General features: G+C 38.8%; 1 protein-coding gene across 1 annotated transcript in view; it reads right to left on the bottom strand.

Annotated features, from left to right (window-relative positions):
• Positions 1 to 13,966, bottom strand: part of LOC126355069 (E3 ubiquitin-protein ligase parkin) — a 56,752-nt gene extending 42,786 nt beyond the window's left edge. Inside the window, exon 1 of the mRNA XM_050005237.1 lies at positions 13,419 to 13,966. Within this exon, the coding sequence (XP_049861194.1) occupies positions 13,419 to 13,676 (258 nt within the window). The 5' untranslated portion in view covers positions 13,677 to 13,966. The remainder of the gene's footprint in view (positions 1 to 13,418) is intronic.
• Positions 13,967 to 22,056: the final 8,090 nt, after the last annotated feature.

The raw sequence follows: 22,056 nt of genomic DNA, 5'->3' as shown, positions 1-22,056 counted from the left end.
CTTCTTCATCTCCCAGTACCTACTGCAACCTAGATCCCTCTGAATCTGTTTAGTGTATTAATCTCTTGGTCTCTCTCTACGACTTTTACACTCCATGCTGCCCTCGAATACTAAATTGCCTCAGAATATGTCCTACCAACCGATCCCTTCTTCTAGTCAAGTTGTGCCACAAATTTCTCTTCTCTCCAATTCTATTCAATACCTCCTCATTAGTTATGTGATCCACCCATCTACTCTTCAGCATTCTTCTGTAGCACCACATTTCGAAAGCTGCTATTCTCTTCTTGTCTAAACTATTTATTGTCCATGCTTCACTTCCATACATGGCGACACTCCACACAAATACTTTCAGAAACGACTTCCTGACACTTAAATCTATACTGAAAGTTAACAAATTTCTCTTTTTCAGAAACGTTTTCCTTGCCATTGCCAGTCTACATTTTATATTCTCTCTACTTCAACCATCATCAGTTATTTTACTTCCTAAATAGCAAAACTCCTTTACTACTTCAAGCATCTCATTTCCTAATCTAATTCCCTCAGCATCACCCGACTTAATTCAACTACATTCCATTATCTTCGTTTTGCTTTTGTTGATGTTAATCTTATGTCCTCCTTTCAAGACACTGTCCATTCCATTCAACTGCTCTTCTAGGTCCTTTGCTGTCTCTGACAGAATTACAATGCCATCGGCGAACCTCAAAGTTTTAATTTCTTCTCCATGGATTTTAATTCCTACTCCAAATTTTTCTTTTGTTTCCTTTACTGCTTGCTCAATATACAGATTGAATAACATCGGGGATAGGCTACAACCCTGTCTCAGTCCCTTCCCAAACTACTGCTTCTCTTTCATGCCCCTCAACTCTTATAACTGCCATCTGGTTTCTGTACAAACTGTAAATAGCCTTTTGCTCCCAGTATTTTACCCCTGCCACCTTCAGAATTTGAAATAGAGTATTCCGGTCAACATTGTCAAAAGCTTTCTCTAAGTCTACAAATGCTAGAAACATAGGTTTGTCTATCCTTAATCTATTTTCTAAGATAAGTCGTAGGTCAGTATTCCCTCAAGTTCTCCAAAATTTCTACGGAATCCAAACTGATCTTCCCCGAGGTCGGCTTCTACAAGTTTTTCCATTTGTCTGTAAAGAATTTGTGTTAGTATTTTGCAGCCATGGCTTATTAAACTGATAGTTCGGTAATTTTCACATCTGTCAACCCCTGCTTTCTTTGCGATTGGAATTATTATATTCTTCTTGAAGTCTGAGGGTATTTTGCCAGTCTCATACATCTTGTTCACCAGATGGCAGAGGTTTGTCAGGGCTGGCTCTCCCAAGGCTGTCAGTAGTTCTAATGGAATGTTGTCTACTCCCGGGGCCTTGTTTCGACTTCGGTCTTTCAGTGCTCTGTCAAACTCTTCACACAGTATCATATCTCCTACTTCATCTTCATCTACATTCTCTTCCATTTCCATAATATGGTCCTCACGTACATCACCCTTGTACAAACCCTCTACATACTCCTTCCATCTTTCTGCTTTCCCTTCTTTGCTTAGAACTGGGTTTCCATCTGAGCTCTTGAAATTCATGCAACTGGTTCTCTTTAATTTTCCTGTAGGCAGTATCTATCTTATCCCTAGTGATATGCGCCTCTACATCCTTACAATTGTCCTCTAGCCATCCCTGCTTTGTGATTTTGTACTTCATGTTGATCTCATTTTTGAGACGTTTGTATTCTGTTTTGCCTGCTTCATTTACTGCATTTTTATATTTTTTCCTTTCATCAATTAAATTCAGTATCTCTTCTGTTACCCAAGGATTTCTATTAGCCCTCCCCTTTTTACCTACTTGATCCTCTGCTACCTTCACTATTTCATCTCTCAAAGCTACCCATTCTTCTTCTACTGTATTTCTTTCCTCCATTCTTGTCAATCGTTCCCTAATGCTCTTCATGAAGCTGTGTACAACCTCTGGTTCTTTCAATTTGACCAGGACCCATCTCCTCAAATTCCCACCTTTTTGCAGTTTCTTCAGTTTTAATCTACAGTTCATAACCAATAGATTGTGGTCAGAGTCCACATCTGCCCCTGGAAATGTCTTAAAATTTAAAACCTGGTTCCTGAATCTCTGTCTTACCATTATATAATCTATCTGAGACCTTCCAGTATCTCCAAGGCTTCTTCCATGTATACAACCTTCATTTATGATTTTTGAACCGATTGTTAGCTATGATTAAGTTATGCTGCGTGGAAAATTCTACCAGGCGGCTTCCTCTTTCATTCCTTAACCCAATTCCATATTCACCTACTATGTTTCCTTCTCTTCCTTTTCCTACTATCGAGTTTCAGTCACCCATGACTATTAAATTTTCGTCTCCCTTCACTATCTGAATAATTTGGGATAGTTATGGGTACAAAAATGGAGAGAATATAAGCGGCGAGAAGAAAATGTTGGCAAGTAATATTGTTTTTCTTTTAATTCTATAATTATTTTCAGCTAACTATGATAAACTCGCTGGCTAAAAAATTGCAGACTGAGATCTGTAATTGACTTCATAATAAAAGAGAATAGCTGCTTGGTTGAGGAGGGAAGGGGGGGGGGGGGGGGGAAGGGTTGGGTTGCTTGGGGAAGGAGACCAGACAGCGAGGTCATCGGTCTCATTGGATTAGGGAAGGATGGGCAAGGAAGTCGGCCGTGCCCTTTCAGAGGAACCATCCCGGCATTTGCCTGGAGTGATTTAGGGATTGAACCATCGTCCTCCTGAATGCGAGTCCAGTGTCTAACCACTACGCCACCTCGCTCGGTCTGCTTGGTTGATAAAAGTTAGAAAGCAAACAGTAAATGTCATGCCCCATATGCCCTGTAACTTATTAGCAATTTAAAACATCTCATAATTACATATTATTATTACTAATATTATTATTATACTACTACTATTATCATCATTCACCATCATCACCATCATTATTATTGACACGAAAGACAACAGCTAACACATCAAATGAGTACAATGCTGGATATCATATCTGATCACCTGCCACGCACTTTTGAACCACCTATGACTGGCTGATGTATTGACGAATAATGCATGTATGTGCCTGTCAAGTGCTTTATGTAGAGCGCCGCACCAAGTGTCCTAAAAACATTAGGACTACTTTTATTACCTAGGTTGCACCAGAGCCAATGACGATTGATTTTCTGGTTATCATATCTTGTAAGGTTTGGCAAACATTTTTTGTCAACTCTGCTGTTGCTGGGTATATCAATGTCAATAAATCACACTTTATTCTTCTCCACAATTGTGATGTCTGACAAGTGTTCCAGTGTTCTGTGAGTGTGAATTTGGAAATCTCAAATCAGTTTGGCTTCTTCGGTGTTGTCTATTTTTTCTGGCTTATGATCCCACCAGATATTTGTCAATGACAGATAGTATTTCAGGCATTAGTTCTAATGTATCTTTTGAAGTCTATCACTGTCCCTGCTTGTAATTTGCAATTGCACTCTTTATAAAACAGCTCAGGACATGTTGCTTACAAAGTCCATGCCTGAGATCTTCTGCTGATTTCTCTGGCTTTGATAGCAGTTGATGTCATGGCTAATTCCTGTGCTTCTCATTCCTGTTTCATCATTCTATTAAGTTTGTGTAGCTGTTTTCTGATAGTGATGCTTAGTTGTATTTTCAACAGCTTTTGGTTTTTGGGTGTTGACTTCCATCAGAGAGGTTACTCACTTTCTTTAATAGTCTCCTAATGTGTGTTTACCTTCCTTCATCTGCCTGCCAAACGTTCTCTCTGACAATGTTTTCTCTGAAAATGCAACACATCTACATCAATGATAAATCAAAATGAGTTTTCATGTTCTCCTACCCAAGGTCTGCTTATGTCAAACGTCTCAATTTTAGCAGTCTATCTGACCTAAGGTATAGCCAAGGTATTCATGGTCTAGATGATGCTGCCATCTTTCACAATGCCTTTAAAACTCGATCCAACTCTGTGGATGGTGTCAAACTGGAGTTTCTACTGGTGCATAAAATGTTCAAACAACTTACAAGAATGTGGAGATTAGTTCAAATGCCTCTGAGCACTATGGGACTGAACTTCTGAGGTCATCAGCCCCCTGTGGAGATTAGTGTTTAATGTCCCATCAACAGTGAGGTCATTAGAGACAGAGCACAAACCCGGATTAGGGAAGGATGGGGAAAGGAAATCAACTGTGGTCTTTCAAAGGTACCATCCTGGTATCAGCCTGAAGCGATTCAGAGAAATCATGGAAAACCTATATCAGGAGAGCTGGATGCGAGTTTGAACCATCGTCATCATGAAGGCAAGTCCTGCAAGTCCAGTATGCTAACCACTGCACCTCCTCACTCCATTGAGAGAATGTAGCTGCGTGACATCTCCGACAACCGCCAACATTTCATAAGGTGAGCACCTCGCCATTTTCAGGGCACAAATGCAACAAGAGAGTGGTATGTGAGGAAATTTAAACCCTTGGTGGGTAGGGAGAGGGCTACACTGATCAAGAACTATAATATAGCATATGCAGAAAACAACACACATACACCATATACGCTAATGCCACCAAACAATGAAAGATGATCAACGTGAGAAGCTATCAATAGTGCTTACTAATTACCAGAGTGTAAGTAAGTTGCATTAACTCTGTCTCTCTGCTGTTTAACCAAGGAGGAAGTAGAATTCCACACAGAATTTAAGCAAAAATCTCCATCCCTACTTATAAGATCACTTACTTGCTTCCTTAATAACACATCCTGCCACTTAGAAGTGCGCACCAGAATCTCTGTGCTCTTATATTCCATGTGATGACCGGTACCAAGGTAATGTTCTGAAAGAACAGATTCATTTGGCTGTAGTAGGTGTGTGTGATACTTGTGTTCTATAGAACAGTCTTCCACAGCCTTGATGTTCTGATCAATGTACAACAGACCTCAACTGCATGGGATAAGGGAAACAGTAAACAATAACTTTACACAAACCAAGATCATTTACAGACCCTGAAAGGACTGTAACCTTAAGTGGTTGCTGAAAAACATACTTCACACAGTGTTTCTGCAGAATGAGACCAATCCTGCTGTAAATACTATCTGCTGATGTCAAAAAGGCTGCTGACGTAGGTACCACCAAGTAATTTTCATCATTCACCAGGTTCACAGTTAGCTGACAGCACGACACACTTCTCATCTGTTTTTCACCATAATTATTCTGGCAAAGGTGATTTTGGGTAGGTTAACTCAGCTGACAAACTTTCAATGACTGAGGTGACATGGACACTATGAACTAGAGTTTACAGTACCCCTTTATGCTGAGCCAGATGGTGGCAACACTCAGATGATGAGGAATATTTAATGGTAACCATTGGCTCTGAACAGTGATGTCACAGCAGCCATTAACATTACATCACTGGTCAAAGGAAACAAATAGTATCAAATATTCCTCTTGAGCCATCCAAACATAACTCCCTTCTAACAAATACATCAAGGAAGGGAAGATAGCCATCCTTTTTCACCTCTATAAGGATGCGAATATTTGGGTGGAATGACTTCAGGTGTTCTAAAATGCTAGACCAATTTTCACTGCCATGAGGCCAAACAACAGTACCGTCCACATGTCTGATAAAACAGGCAGGTTTAAATACCACCAATTGCAGGAAACATTCAACAGAATCTTCCATAAACAGATTGACAGTAATAGGCGACAAAGGGTTCCCCATCACAATTCCATGTACCTGCCCATACAGCAAATCACTTAATAAAAAATAAATTGAAGTCAACATGTGTCAAAACAGATTAGTTAATTCAACACCAAAGCTAATCTAAATTAACCAAAACAAATACGAAAGACGAAAGCGAGTGAAGAGAGAGATCAGATCAAAATTTACTAAAACATCAGAGTCATTCAAATGGAATAATTCTAAATGATGTAAGGTCTACTAGTAGGTTCAACAGAGTACCGGTAACTGGGTATTTTGCAACACGGTATGCCAAAATGTTACTGACCCAATGGAATTCCACACAACTAGATGGGGCAGCATGTCAAGTGTTAAGGATCTCGATATTCTCCTGCAATGCAGCATTTTTCTTCAGGAGGTAGTTAGTTTTCCTCTCAACCCCTTTTTGCTGGGTCAGCAATGAGTGTGCAATATGGTGGATCAGACAATAAACACAGATTCTTTTGAATTTAATTCTGCTTGTCCACACAATCGTTACATTGCTCCTGTTCCAGTAAGATAACATTATCAGTATCCTGCCTGGGTGAAAGTACAGCAGCTCTTTCAGCTGTTATAATTCAGGGTGATTATCATTGAACTTTCAAACCGTTATAGAAATAACACCACTGGTCAGAATGATGTCAAATTGTAACAGAATATTATCGAAGAATGCGGAAAACATACAGCAGAAGAAAAATAAATAGTTACAAAATGTAGCAATAGATGGCACTGTAAGCATCATAATTTAATAGCGCTCGATTAGAAACGAGAAAAGAATCATACAACAATGCCTAAGGTGTATGTTAGATGTTAAACAAACTGTACAACTCAGTGTGCATGGGTGTACGAGTGTGATACTGTTACTACGCCCATTCACCATGGCAAGGTCATATCACATTGGATGGGAAAAATCAGTTTTTAATTGTCTTGAGGCCAAATCCACATAAAAAGCATCAATCTCTGCAACAAGCTAAAATTGAGAAACAGCATGTTCCATTACTGATCAAAGTGTTTCCGGGGTCATGTTCAGAACGTGTAGCGCAATGCGAGCCTTCAATGCAGCTAAGTTTGCAATCAGAACACATCCTCTTTCAGATAGCCCCACAGCCAGAAGTCACACGAATTAAGATCAGGTGATAGGGATGGCCAGGCTGTAGGGAAATTGCGACTGATAATTCTAGCATTTCCGAAATAGCACTTCAGCAGCTGCTTAACCGGATTTGCAATGTGCTTGCATAAAAATGATCCCATCCACACTGTTGGAGAGGTGGGATAACGTGGTTGCACGTAAGACAGTCACAGCGATTACCAGTGACGGTACAGGTAACAGGGTCAGAAGCATTTCTCTCTCTGAAAAAATATGGCCCTATGATAAATGATGCTGTAAACTCGCATCACACAGTGACCTTTTCAGGATGCAGTGGTACTGGTCGATTTGCGTGTGGATTTTCCGATATTCCTATTCATCAATTTTGCGTATTGACATTTCCTGTCAGATTGAAGTGGGCTTCGTCTATCCACAAAATCTTCCACAGCCCATCATTGTCCACTTCCACACGCACAAGAAATTCTGAAGCAAAGGTCTCTCTTGCTGGCAGGTGAACAGGAAGCAACTTGTGTACATGAGTAATTTTGAATGGATAGCAAAGAAGGATGTTTTGTAGGATTTTACAAACTGTGCTCACGGGTATGTCCAATGTTTGGGCACTTCTCCGTGCACTATACATTTGCACACCACCACTCACCTCCTGCACTGCTTCCACTGACAATGAATCAATTCGTTTCCTCCCTCTACCAAGTTGCACACTAAAAGAACCAGTCTTTTCGAATTTCCAATTCCTTTTTTCCAGACCCACGGCAGTCATCGGACCAACGCCTTTTTTTCAAACCCTTCAGTGTCTGGAACTTCTGCAACATGTGCACAATCACCAGCTTTACAAATAGAGTGCGATCCTACATTGAGACAGTCATGGCGAACGTTACAGACGCAAAAGGAGGAAAAGCCATGTACCTGGCATGTTTGTACTAACTTCAACGGGTCATGCGCGTAACAAGTGTTTTCACTGATGTACTCTGACAGATACATCACCATCTATTGATCAATTTTCACACTTTTTTCTTCTTCTGCCATACGTTTTCCCTCTTCTCTGATAATATTCTGTTGCAATTTGTCGTCATTCTGACCAGTGGTGTTATTTCTACAGTGTTTTGAAAGTTTAATTATAATCACCCTGTATTACTCTTGGGCAAATGTGAAGAAGTCAACACACATTTCTCCCTTAGCCCCCTTGGCGGTATGCGGAGATAGTTTTGTCAACAAAACTGTTTTTAACATGCATTAGTTTTTGTACACTTTTAAATCATACATATATAGTGGAATTTCTGGAAGTTCCTGAATATCTGATAGCCCAATAACAGCAACACTATTATTATTATTATTATTATTATTAATCCATTTACATATTCAATGAATTGACTTATTATCCATTTAATATTGGGACTTGTTCAATGATCATGCAGCAGCATTGTAGTGAATGTTAACTAAAATACAAATAACATTTTATAAAGGCCATATATCAGCATGAATCATGATCCACTCATGATAAAGAATGTAACTAAGTTCAGTGTAGGAAGCATGAAGAAATAATATACAAAGAAAGTACTACATAAATATATTTCATTCCATGACCAACAAAAGCTCTTGAATGAGATGTTCACCTGAAGAAGAATGGGACATATTACAATAAATCGGACGGTTGGAAAGGGGTGGGACAAATAAAGTTATACCAAATAAATGGAAAAAAAAGAATACAAGGATGAACAAAAAACAACAATAAGAGAAAATTATAATGACTAAATAAAAACGAAATCAACCTTAAACCCTTGCATTTGACAGATTACTGATTGACTTACACTTCAACAAGGCAATAAGAACTATCATGCCTTTACAGACAGACCACAACCTTGGATTTCACAAGGACACAGAAGGAAGTCAGCTATGGCCTGATCTATGTAATTATTCCAGCATTCACCTCTAGTAGTTCAAGGAAAGCAAGTAAAGTATAATTCAACAAGCTATATCTGTGATTTCAATCCTACTACCTACTATAGTAATTTATAGTTTAAAAACATTAACTTTCCTAAATACAGTAATGGAAGATGCAGGGTCCATTAACCAGCCTTAACAATGATACAGGCGGAAAAAAAAGAACTGCAGGGCTATAAAAATTTTTGATAATTTGCCAAATGATGTGAAGAGTCTAAGGGCCAACAAATCAACATATGACTCCTTAAACATCAAAACCTATCATATACATTACTGCACATAGGAGTCTCTCTCTCTGGTTCCCTCCCCCTCCATTTTGCACTGTTAAGCCAATAACTAAGGGCTTTTATATTAATCATACAGCAAAAAGCTTTTACGACAACTACATAAAAGAGCACTATGTAACCACAGAAATGCTTAAAAGAAGTAGCTTACATATTAATTTAGCATGTTCCGCATCACATCGAAATAACATTAATATTTTCCACTGAACAAGGACAAAACTAAAATAAGAAGATATATAATTAGGGTTACTGTAATTGTTGAAGGATTCAGGATAGATCAACTGAACTTGATGTCCATTTATAAAATATGTGCAAACTGAACTACAAGAAATTAATTTTTCTAATACTGCCAAAGACGGAGTGAGCAGATAAACTGTTTTACAGTATCAAGTTGATACCAAACTTAAAAAAAAAAAAAAAACCTGTAATGGCAGTAGATTAGGGTTTCATGTGTTGTTGACAAGGGTCATTCATTGTGTAATACGAACTCTGATCGCACAAAGACATCAACTGCATTTTTTTTCTAAAGGAATCATCCCAACATTATCCTTAATCAATTTACAAAAGTGTCATTAAACCTATTTCTGGATGGCACGATGGGATTTGAACTTGACACTTTGTAAATGCGGCACCAGGTCGCCACCCTCTTTTCTTTAAAATGTTGGGTAAACAATACAAGACAGAAAAAATAAAAATCTAACATATTAGGCAACAAAATTATTTGGAATGCCACAAGCAACTACGGGAGGACATTGGGAATGTAAGGTCACAAAAGAAAAATAGATACAACAAAGTGAATGAAGAAAAACAGGATTTTCTTGTCTTTATGGATTTAGTTTCAAGCTGAAGATATAATGAAGGAAGTGAAATTAGAATTCATAACAGGGGTAATAATGCAAGAAAAAAGTACAACTGTATACAGGTATAAGTGTTTTTGAGTTTTGAACCCTTGGGATTATCTGTCTGTGTTTTACAACTTGAATGCATAAGCTTTTTTTCACATTCCTTCTGATAAAAAAATTAATCAATGTTATCATTATTTGTAGCAAATAGTAGAACTTATTCACAAAGTCTTAAATGCGCTGATCCCACTATGTTTATCAGCTCTCAACACCATTACTTAGTTACTTCATAATGTGTATGGCTATGGAGATTGAATTTTTTTGTGCCAACTAATATGTTGTTTTTTTTTTTTTTTAATTATTTATCAGTTCATGAGGTTGCAAAAAACTTATTCACATGAGCTTTTCTATGGTGCAGGTAGTTTCACTTTGGCATAAGTGTCACTGTCAAATGATTAAATATGGAGAGGGAGACTGCTAACCAACTTCCCTGGAGTGTATGGTTTTTTTTCCCACTGCATCACAAGAATGCTAAATATATAAATAACTAAATATATACATGATTACATAACAATCATAGTTGTTGTACCCAGATTTAAATAAAATTAACGAGATAAAGTAACTGATCAAACCTACATTCAGGTCAAACTTCTCCAAAAACAGGGCTAAACTTAGTGCACTGTCACTGGTAAGCAATAAATCTTGTTCTGAGCATGAAATTGGAAAAGGAGGGCATTATTCTTCTGGCTGACTATTTATTCTTAGAAAGACTTGCACTTGCTGTCCTCTGTTATGAATCCCCTTCACTTAAGCAATGACTTAGCCCTGCCAACATTAGTTCTCATTCAGTTAAGGCACTTCCAAACACCGTAGTCCACACTGTAGCATATGGTAGATGTTCACATGGATCCATACAGTTTTGGTGTTTAGATTTATATAATGAAAGTCTTGCCTTATCTAGGAGTGTTTCCAAAGGCTTTGGTGCCTGGAGAAAAGTTTTCCTCAAATTCAATCTAGATTGAGACTATCGATGGCCAAGCTGTGGATGATCTTCAGTGTTTCCAACTTTCAGTCATTCTGTATCACCAGTAACGTCTCGAAGAGTAATTGGAGGTGCACAGCCAGCAAGACAGGACACATTATCAACATGTGTGGGTTTTAGGCATCCAGTGATTAACATGCAAGCTTCATTCACTTTCTTACCATTGGCTGATCTATTCTACACAGAAGATGCATATTCTGCAGCAGAGTAGTACAGGGTCAATGCAGTGTTTCAAAGAACGTGTGGTTTTGCAAACCAATTTGTACCTCTTTCTCTTCCTCAGGTTAGATACTTTGTGATGGAAATATGTTTCAAGAGCGTTCCATTCCAGAATGTATGTTAAAATAAGTCACAGCATAGGATCCCTAAAGTACACTTTTTAATGATTAAAAGTTACCCTGCTTCAGCAACAAACTCTCTTCTATCAAAGCTGGGCAGAAATTGAGGGGAAAGAAGTTACTACCTATGGATGATTAAATCTTTAAGAATGCAGTAAACCCTGTTATGCAAACATACAGGAAGGACTGAACATGCGCTTTGAATGTATTCCGAGAGGAACTGCCTGCCAGGTGGAGGGAACCATCCCAGGAGCAATCGAAAGCAAAGCTCATAATCAGTTGCAAATAATTACTCAGAAGGACACTGACAATATCTATCACCTGGGATCCAAGGAATGTCAGAAGTGATTAAGACCACCACACTAATTTGTAGAATCTCAACTCAGGTGGTAATTTCTAGGACATTCTGGGAACTGGCTGGGGCTTTTTGGTCTGGACTGAAGTAGAGGGTGTAAATTAGTGGCTACACAAGAGGAACATCTGGAACTAAGCTGCAGATCATGATCTACATCAACAGAACTGAATGGTTGCTGTCCACAAAACCAGTTAAGATTCCTCTCCCATTACTAGCTTGCTTGAACCCTGAGATGGGAATTTGCTCTCCAACATATTCCATTACCTCATTACCCTTCTGGAAATACAATCTGTAAACAATCATCCTCTACTTTCCTCTCTTTGGTACATGGTAGAATTTAAATATTTATTTACATTCTTCTTTAGCTTTTCTCCTATTTCTTGATTTCATTATTCTCTGCATTTTCCATTTCTATTTCTTTGAACCATATACCTTGCACTGTTTTACTCTTGATCATTTGTGACCTGAAGCTGATAAAGTGTTTACAAGTGTAATAGTTTTAACCTTTTACTGTCTCTGCAATCTTCTCTTTCATGTGATCTTCTCTTTTTCCTTACAAACTGTGGCCACTCTAAGTCGAAGGTCTGAACCTCTTTCCAACATTCCCCATCAAATCTCTCTTTCCTCCCTGAGGAACAAATACTGAATTTCAAAGTTAGGATTACTAGTTCCTACTATAACTGTTTCCATTGACATTACTAATTATATGGAGATAATGTATTTGGCCTGTAAGTAAGTTTAGTTTCTGTCATTTCCCTCAGTGTACCCATGTCATAACTTTATTTTTTAACTGTCTGTTGTACTTGGCATGGTATTTAACGTAAACAAATACTGAAAGGAATAAAGGTACCAATTCACTATGTCTTTCTCCCTCCCTTGAACTGTTTTTAACACTTCCAGAGAAGCACAAACAGACCAACTTACAATTTTGTAACATACTTTAAACATATCAAATAGGCTGCTCCATCAAACCATAAGTCATGTCATTATAGTATTAATCTTGAATTTATCACAAAATCAAAGTCTCTGCTGCTTCTTTTATCTATATGTAAAATGGGGGAAGACTTCTGCGAAATTTGGAAGAGCTGGAGATGGACCAGTGACAAGCTTCACAGGAAAGGATGTAAATTATAATGTAATGTCATGTTACAAGGTGTTCTGAAGATACTGAACACTAACTACGAGTAGACAAGTATGTGGGACACAGTACTGTTGAATAGTGATAGGTTAGAAACAATGGATATTTTACAAATTAAATTTGCTACTCTTAAACTATACATCCATCATAGTTTATACCTGTTATACAACAAAAGCCAGTAAAATGCTTTCTATAGAAGTTTGTTACTTGTTAACGGTGGCAACAAACCAACACAACTGACTGCATTCTTTGTTGTTTGACCATACTATATTATCAAAGCTAAGCATTACTGTTGCCTTTCACAGTAATGATCACAAAAAGATGCAATTCTTTAACATGTACTGAAATCTGCGTCCAAAGTAAGAAATTTCCATTTGTAAATATTCCATCATTTCAAAACTCATTCACGTCAGTACCGAAACACCAAGAAAAATCACACTGATACTGTGGGTGATAACAGGGATTGCACTATTTGAGTCACTTGTATATAAAAAACACGGCAATCAACTGACAGACTGCCTTATCACATGTCCTGACAATGCCCTCTGATGACACACAAACAATAATATTATATGAATTAAAATTAATGGTCTCTTACATCATCAATAATAATCAACGGTTCTTTTGAAAATATATTATTGGGAACATACCTCTATTACAATAGAGTCATCCAGTTCCTTCCCAGCAAATATTATCTTTACTTCTTCTGGTGTCAGTCCTAACTCGGTTGCAACAATTTCTTTCACATTCTTTATTTCCCATTTCGGGTCCAAATCGATTGACAGCGTGTTTCCAGTATTTGTTTTAATATATATATTTAGCGTGTTTGTTACTGCACGCTTGCCAAAAGTCAGAAGCTGTATCATGCTTTGCAAAATACGTTTTAAAAATGCAAATATAAAACTCATAGTAAAGACAAAAACAATAACACGGCAAAGATATTGTTATTGCTGTTGGCGTCCAGATACAAAGATCGCGCATACAACCTCTCATCACATGTCTTCCAAAAAATTTAAATGGTAAACCGGGGAGAAACTCTTTGGTTGCAGCTATATCTCATGAACACACAGTAATTACGGAAAACTGAGTACTTAACACACCGCAGAAATGTACAAATGTTGTAACTGTGTTTCTAAAACTGCGAAGGAATCTACGGAAAAAGCACTGCTTAACACGATTGCAATGCATCACGATGTCACAGAGATGTTTATGTATATTAAGATAACACTTGTGTCTAGTTCGTGTGTGCAACTACGGCTCAAGGAGCGATAAAACTTGCCCGGGAAATACGAATCTTTGAGTGGTGGCCAACATGCAGGATCTCTATATCCGACTGCTACACTGCATTATCATTAGAAGAATAAATAAACACAGTAAAATTAAACGCATTTTAAAAAAGGGACTCTCCTATTACGTATACTACATTACATACTTGTTCCCTGCTAGTGAGAAAGCTGATTTCAAAATTGAGTAACACGAAGTCTCTTTTTTATTGCATATTACTGGCTCTCGAAACGCTAAAGATCATTTTTTACTGAACTTAGCAGAAAAATGAGTTTTTTTAAAGAGAAATAAACCAACTCTGCGCCACATAGAGCAAAGAATAAATTCAAGTTCTACAAAATAAAAAGCTCGTATCTCTTGCATCGCACCAATCACTACCATATACACTTGAGCTTTTCTCTGATTTAACTTTCTTTCATATATTATTTCTCTCTGTCTCTCTATGCCTTGTGTTTGTGCGATGAACAATACAATCTCCTAGCTGGTTCTTCCATCTGTTAAAACCAAGCATCGAAAAATGTTTTAGCTAAATCTGACGTACACTCCAGGGGTCGCATTTTATCTACTTCAGGGTTTATTTTTTACCTTCAGCACAAAAAAAAATGGAAATGAGCGTAATCGTTGGCCAGGATGCCCCATCCGGGGAAGTTCGGCTGCCAAGTGGAAGTCTTATTTCAGTCGACACCACATTGGGCGACTTGGGCCCCGCTGCCGGTGATGAGGATGAAATGATTATGACAACACAGCACCCAGCCCCGAGTGGAGAAAATCTCCAACCCGGCCGGGAATCGAAACGGGCCCACTTGCAAGGGAAGCAAGTGGGCGGACTTCACATTGAACAATACTCATTTAAATGGGAACAAATTCTATTTTCTCAGGAGTGAATTCCGTAGACTGCATACATTTTGTGACTTACATGGATTGTTGACAGTGTTCATCTCGTAAAACCACGCTCCTGCACTGGAAGTATCGTCTATGTCTCGTGACACAAATTATACTACTGTTATATAATTTTTTGTCACTAGATCAATTCGCTCTACCTTGGAAGTAGATGGAATGTCTCTTACTTTGATCTGTTTTATATGGCATCGAATTTCGTTGGAGACTTCTACAGGTAGCACGTTTCTTTCTGTTTCTTTCAAGTCTAAATAAACTTTCTGCACACACACGTGAGTAGTCACATATTTGACTTTTGCTGCTACCATCCCCAATCTACATTAGTTGAATAGTGCCAGGACAGACACCTCATACTTCGTTAGTATAGCTTTGCCTTTTCATGTGGCTTACATCTTTACTCTCACATACACGATGTCCTGAACGATGGCATGCAAAGAAACTCATGTGATATTATTTGAACATGATCCACCCTTTTTTACGTTAAGTGACAACAAGTTTCCTTGAAACTGCAGCTACCCGCCGCTGAATTTCTAGAATAATTGAAATGCAGTCTCTTCTGACGGGATCGAAGCATCATTTTTCATGCCAAGTGATTCAAACGGCGTTTCTTAGAAACGACAAAAAATTGGTATGTGAACATTTTATTTTCCCAGCACCACCATTGTTCGATACGTACGCCTTTCTGTTGCGGCACATTCAATTACGATCCTAATTAAAATGTTTGTCACGTAAACTACACAAATGTTTCTAAAATTTTTGCACGCTTAATTGTGGAGCGACACAATTAACTTTCCTGGATATGCCTAAAACATATTTTTCTCATGTCCTTGTAATTGCAGCTTTTTCCATGTTCTGAGCATGTGTGTTTCTTTTCGTTTATACATCGGGTTCGTGATGGTACAGTCCTAATCACGAAACATAAACGAAAACTACACACTCGATATGTGTAAAACATATCACTTATTCTACAAGGAGTCAGACGTTATGCAAGTGTTTTTCGTCTGCTGACTCAGCTTTAATCCCTCTCGTGGGAGATAAGAGTTCGTGGAGCTGTGGTTGTTTGGGGGAGGAGACCAAACTGCGACGTCATCGGTCTCATCGCATTAGGGAAGGACGGGGAAGGAAGTCGGCCTTGCCCTTTCAAAGAACCATGCCGGCTTTTGCATGGAGCAGTTTAGGGAAATTACGGAAAACCTAATTCAGGATGGCTGGACGCGGGATTGAAGCGTCGTCTTCCCGATTGCGAGTCCAGTGTGGTAACCACTGCGCCACCTTGCTCGCTGGAGTTCGTGGAGCCGCAGTGCCACGTCAGGGGCTAAGCACAAGTAAATTAACTTCAGTCTTTGCGGAAAAAATGTCGAAAAACTGGAAGTCACGGAACGGGTCGTCGAAAAATACCATAATGTTTGTTTGTCCCATTAGTCGTCTACCGGTTTCGGTTATTAACCATCACCCAGTATGTATGGCACAACAGATTAGTTAAAAGCATCCCATATTCCACTGAAGCTGCACCATGTCGAAAGTATACAACGAAATTGTACAAACACCAGACATAATTTGTCTTAGAATACGTGATCTGTATGGGATCCTTAGCAGATAGATTCGAAGAAAATGGCTTGTTGCGAGAGAGGCACGAATATGATTCACCGATGGCTGTAAACAGTAAAAGACGTCTCCATAGGGTATAAAGCAAGTATGTGATTGAATAGATAGAACTGATTCCAAATCGCAGACAGCATTTCTACCAGAGAGCGTAACACAATCAGCGACTCTTGTGTGTGTCTGTAGAACTAATACCACTTTTTATGCAGGGTGACATAACATAGTCGTTGTCATTGTGTTTTTAATTGCGCGTTCCTTCCGCGAAATGTATGTTGTCGGTGGTAGAACCCTTGTGCGGTCAGCTCCTAATGTCGATTCTCAATCGTGTTCCTCGAAAAGAATATCGTCTCCCCTCCAGGGGTTCCCATTTGACCTACCAGGTGAGAGCAATTCGACTGTTGAAAAAAAAATTACATTATTAAAGCAAAGGCGTTTCTCGTGCGGGGGGACATTCTCACCAAATTTCAGTTACCAGTTTTCTCCTCAGAATGCGAAAATATTTTGTTGACGCCGGCCTACTTAAGAAGACACGATAATCATAATAAAAAAGGGGCAATCAGAGCTCGCACTGAAAGACTGAATGTTCTTTTCCCCGCTCGCTGTTCGAGAGTGGAATAACAGAGAATTCTTGTGAAGGTGTTTCGATGAGACTTCTGACAGACACTTCAGCGTGATTTGCAGAATAGCCATGTAGATGTAGACGAGCTATTTATTACGTTTCAGTTCTCATGGATAACGATGATGTGGCAAGTACTCCACCAAACACGTCGAAACAAACTTATAAGGGACTATTAATTTTTGGTAATGCAGTAAGTTCAAATGGCTCTAAGCACTATGGGACTTAACATCTGATGTCATCAGTCCCCTAGACTTAGAACTACTCAAACCTAATTAACCTAAGGACATCACACACACCATGCCCGAGGCAGGACTCGAACCAGCGACAGTAGCAGCAGCGCTGTTCCGGACTGAAGCACCTAGAACCGCTCGGTCACAAAGGCCTGCAACGCAGTAAGTAACTTCCAGTTTCACCAAGTAATAAAATACCTCAAAGTGATGATGGTGTTGGTGGCATGATTGCTCTTTAATCGAAATGAAATACCTTGAGATGGTGGCGTTGGTGCCCATGGTTAGTTTTTCCTTGTTTCCGTGTACAGGATTCTGTATTTTTTTCTTGTCCTCTTCAAAACTGCGGCATTTCTTTTGTATGTCTTTGAACAGCGTTGAGGACAAGTTGACAAAGACGTACAGTAAATTCCTCAAGTTCCTTTAAAAAGGTATTGGGGCGCTATGGGTCGCTTCCACAACATGTGTTTTTTTGGTCTTTGTTACATCTCACTGGGGCTCTACAATATTTTGAACTGAGGCACAGTTCATTACAAAGTAGTCAGTGAGGTATCCTGGTATTATTTATACGAGAATGGACATATTACAGCCACCTATAATGTCCCAGAGATGCTTTTACAATCTTTCTAGAGCTTGGCAACATAGCCCTCCCACTTGATCTCCACAACGAACCTAATCCTCAAGCTATTTGTTGTATCAGCAAAGGGGGCTCTAGCTGCTGACTTACACCTCATACGTTTCTGGTGCGAAGTGTGTCAGAGCTTTATTTATGAAGACCCGGAGCGCCATTTTTACAGCTACACAAAGTCTCTTCTCCAGCTATAGTATATCCATGCTGCGGTTTGATATACTGTCTAGGCACATGAAGTCTCTTGTTGCTTCAGTAGTATATCTGAAATGTGGGTGTAATTTGGAATAATCATCCTTGCCGCAGGTAGTTTTTCTATTTTCATTATACGGACATTAACGCTGTCGCAAATCGGTTATATATATTATTGTAACAGCATCTTCTTGTACAGCTCCTCTGGTGAGAAATCATATGCCTCAGATCTTAAGAAATCTAAAGATCTAAAAAGGAAGCAGCATCATGACTAAATTAACATGACAGATTTTCCTAAAATTTCTAAAGCAAAGATATATAACATTTACCACAAGCTGAATTCTGAGTATTTATTGCTTTATTTTACACAATATGTATTCTAAATTCGTCGTTGCTTCGATCTTCTACCTAAATTACTCTGTCGAAGATTTCAACTTTTTTTTGGGTGGCTGCCTCATTCAATTATTAAACAAATTATTAACGTCCGACATTTTCTTGACTTGATGCTATAGTCTTTCGTGTTTCTCAATTCACATTTTTACAATAAATTTTAAGACATGCGGTATTATCAAGTTTTTTGTAGTTGAGGGTTAATGTGTGTTCGAAGGAGATAGAGGGGCGGTTCGTTTTGTACTGTCGCGAAGCAGGGGAGATAGTGCCACAGACATGATACGTGGAGTGGCAATCATTAAAACAAAGGCGTTTTTCTTTGCGACGGGATCTTCTCATGAAATTTCAATGACCAGTTTTCTCCTCTGATTAAGAAAACATTCTGTTGGCACCCACTTACATAGGGAGAAATGATCATCACGATAAAATAAGAGAAATCAGGGCTCACACAGAAAAAATTAAGTACTCGTTTTTCCCACGAGCCGTTCGAGAGTGGAACGGTAGAGAGACAGCTTGAAGGTGGTTCATTGAACCCTCTGCCAGGCACTTAATTGTGAATAGCAGGGTAATCACGTAGATGTAGATGTAGAGGCCGAAAGAGAATGAGTGAGCTTTAAACTGAAATTGTGCTGCCAGATATCACATTCGTCTTGGGCTGTCTGAAAAAAGGTATGGATAAACGATCTGTTGAGCACGATAATTAATCAGCGAATCAATTTCTCATGTTATGTGTGTTAAAAAAGGAGACACAAGGCGACTACACGAATTATCAAATGGCTGACCGTAATTCAATTAGTGTTTTACAAGATTTTATGCACACTCCGTTTTCAGACTAAAAAAGTATACAGAATATTTGCAACATTGCTAACAATTCATACACGAAGAAAGACACTGGTAGGAAGTGAAATCCATTGCTGAAACATGAACATTTATTTCTTTCCATATTTCCTCTACTTTTCAAGCGCTAGTATGCTGCAAAAACTTCGCTGTCTAGGAAGGCTGACGTGCTGATACATCATATGTGTAACTCTAGATAATCACACTGTCGTGGAAGGAATATAGAGATAATGGAATTCAGTGGGATGCACATCAGCTATATCACCACCATTGTCCCCAAGAATGCTGCCACAGATGTTCAAAACAGAGACGATAATGTGGAGACATTACAGAGCCCCTTGTATATAACCATAGACTTACTAAATAAAAACTAGCTGTTCGATAACTTTTCCCCTCATACACTAGTTTGAAATTTGAATTACAGTGCTGATTTACGGTCCATTGTCAAAGTGAATCACTGTAGGCGTTAAACACGAGTTTCGAGATAAACGTATCTTCATTCAAGCAGTAACATCTATTTTTATATAACAAAATGAACCTTTGCAACATATTTGGGGAACTGGAAACCTCAATTTCTTTGAGCAACGTATTATGTCTTTCTCTGTGCATCTTTAAAAATGTAACGCGCATTGTACCTCATTGCTGGGAGAAAAGTTCATTACAGGATACATCTCTGCACAAGTTAGAAATTGGTTCATTTTGTAGTTCTAGAGTGATAGTGTGGGCTTCAATTATCACGACGTTTTTAAAAATGTGTTTGTGAATTTCAAGGCCTCGCTGAAAAGTAATGCCTCCGAGTTTGTTATGTAAAAACTCTTATTTTTACAATAAAACAAATGTTATTAACATTCTGTGTCTTCATGTTTACGTATGTGTGTATCAACTTCGTCACCCTGGATACGAATATATTTCTCCCAACGACAGACCAGTTTGTTGACATGTTTGACTTTATTGACGGAGCTACAACCTCACCTCTGCTTGCTCCACATCATAATTATCAAAACAAAATCCTCGATGGTGTTCTTTAAGTTTTGGAAGCAGATGAAAATCGGATGGGACCAAATTGGAACTGTATGGAGGGTGATCGATAACAGTAAACCCAAGGTGTTGGATTGTACTGGATTTATCCGACGTCACAGTCATCGTGTGTGATCTGATATTGTCATGCTGAAGCAGAGGGTGCTCCATATGTGGACGAACCCTTTGACTTTGCCATTCGATTCTGTTCGCAATTCGATTCTTTCGATGCTGTTTCTCACCCGCCAACATAGCTACAGATCGAGGCCCTTTAGCGGCAGAGGTTGTAAATATGTAGACAGGAATAATAAAGGTGTAGAATGTTAATAACGTTTGTTTTATTTTAAAAGCTTTAAGATTTTTCACTTAAAAATTATAGGTATTAGTTTTCAGTACGCCTTCGTAGGTAGAGAAATTATGGTGGTGATTTTGAACACGGGCTGCTGTCATGGTTCCTGTTCTCTCTCATATGTAAATGGTTAATAGTTTTTGTTGGAGGAAGTGGGGGTGAGTGGAGTGTATTGAAAACTATAAATTTGCACTCGTATCTCTGTTAATGACAGATCTATCAAAATTGTGGACCCAAATCTTCAATGCTTTTTATCACGTTTATGAAAATGTGGAGTGTTTTTAAATGGAAGGCATGGCACTAAAGGTTTGAAACTCTTGGCGACGTGCACCGCACGAGGCAATTTACGCGCCTTACTGCCCCATAGACGTAATTGGAAACGTTTATAGATGGACCCATATTAATTGTCTGCACTGCTAAATCAGTGTAAATAAGTGTTGGTAGCTTTTCTGCCTCGCTTTGACCAGCGAGACAGAGTAAAACTTCACAAGTCAATAATTAAAAGGCTTGTAACTTTCTGTCTGCCTTTGTGAAAGATGCCGAGATGACACACTGACAACTCAGTAAACCACCTGCAGCTGGCTACTCGCAGTTGCAGCTAATAATCACTGCATCTACGTAGTTGCCTTGATCCGAAGCCTTCAGTATGTTGTGTGAGAAAAATGTGGGTTGGCTTTCACATGATCGATGTTTTCGGAAACCATAGTGGTTGCCATTGAAGAGGTCATTCTGTTCAAGATACCTTATTATGTTTGCGCTCAGAATACATTTTAAGATTCTACAACAAATTGATGTCAAGGATATTGGACGGTAGTTTTGTGGATTACTTCTACCACCCTTCTTGTAAACGGATGTGAACTGTGTCTTTTTCCGAGAACTGGGCACGGATTCTTGTTCGAGGGATCTACGATGGATTATTCTGAGAAAAGAGTCTAACTGAGCCGCAAATTCAGTACAGAATCTGACAGGGATTCCATTGAGCCCTAGAGCTTGGTTCAATTTTAACGATTTCAGCTTTTTCCCAACACCACTGATACTAATACTTATTTAATTCATATTTTCAGTGGTACGAGGATTAAATTGGGGCAATTCTCTTTCTTTGTAAAGGAACATTTGAAAACGGATTTAAGCGGTTCAGCTTTTGCTTTGCTACCCTCAATTTCAGTTCCTGTCTCTTTCGCTAGGGCCGGCCGCGGTGGTCTCGCGGTTCTAGGCGCGCAGTCCGGAACCGTGAGACTGCTGCGGT

The sequence above is a fragment of the Schistocerca gregaria genome, chromosome 3 (genome assembly GCF_023897955.1).
Source record: "Schistocerca gregaria isolate iqSchGreg1 chromosome 3, iqSchGreg1.2, whole genome shotgun sequence".
NCBI classification, from domain to species: Eukaryota; Metazoa; Arthropoda; class Insecta; order Orthoptera; family Acrididae; genus Schistocerca; species Schistocerca gregaria.
This window is presented reverse-complemented; position numbering and strand designations above follow the sequence as displayed.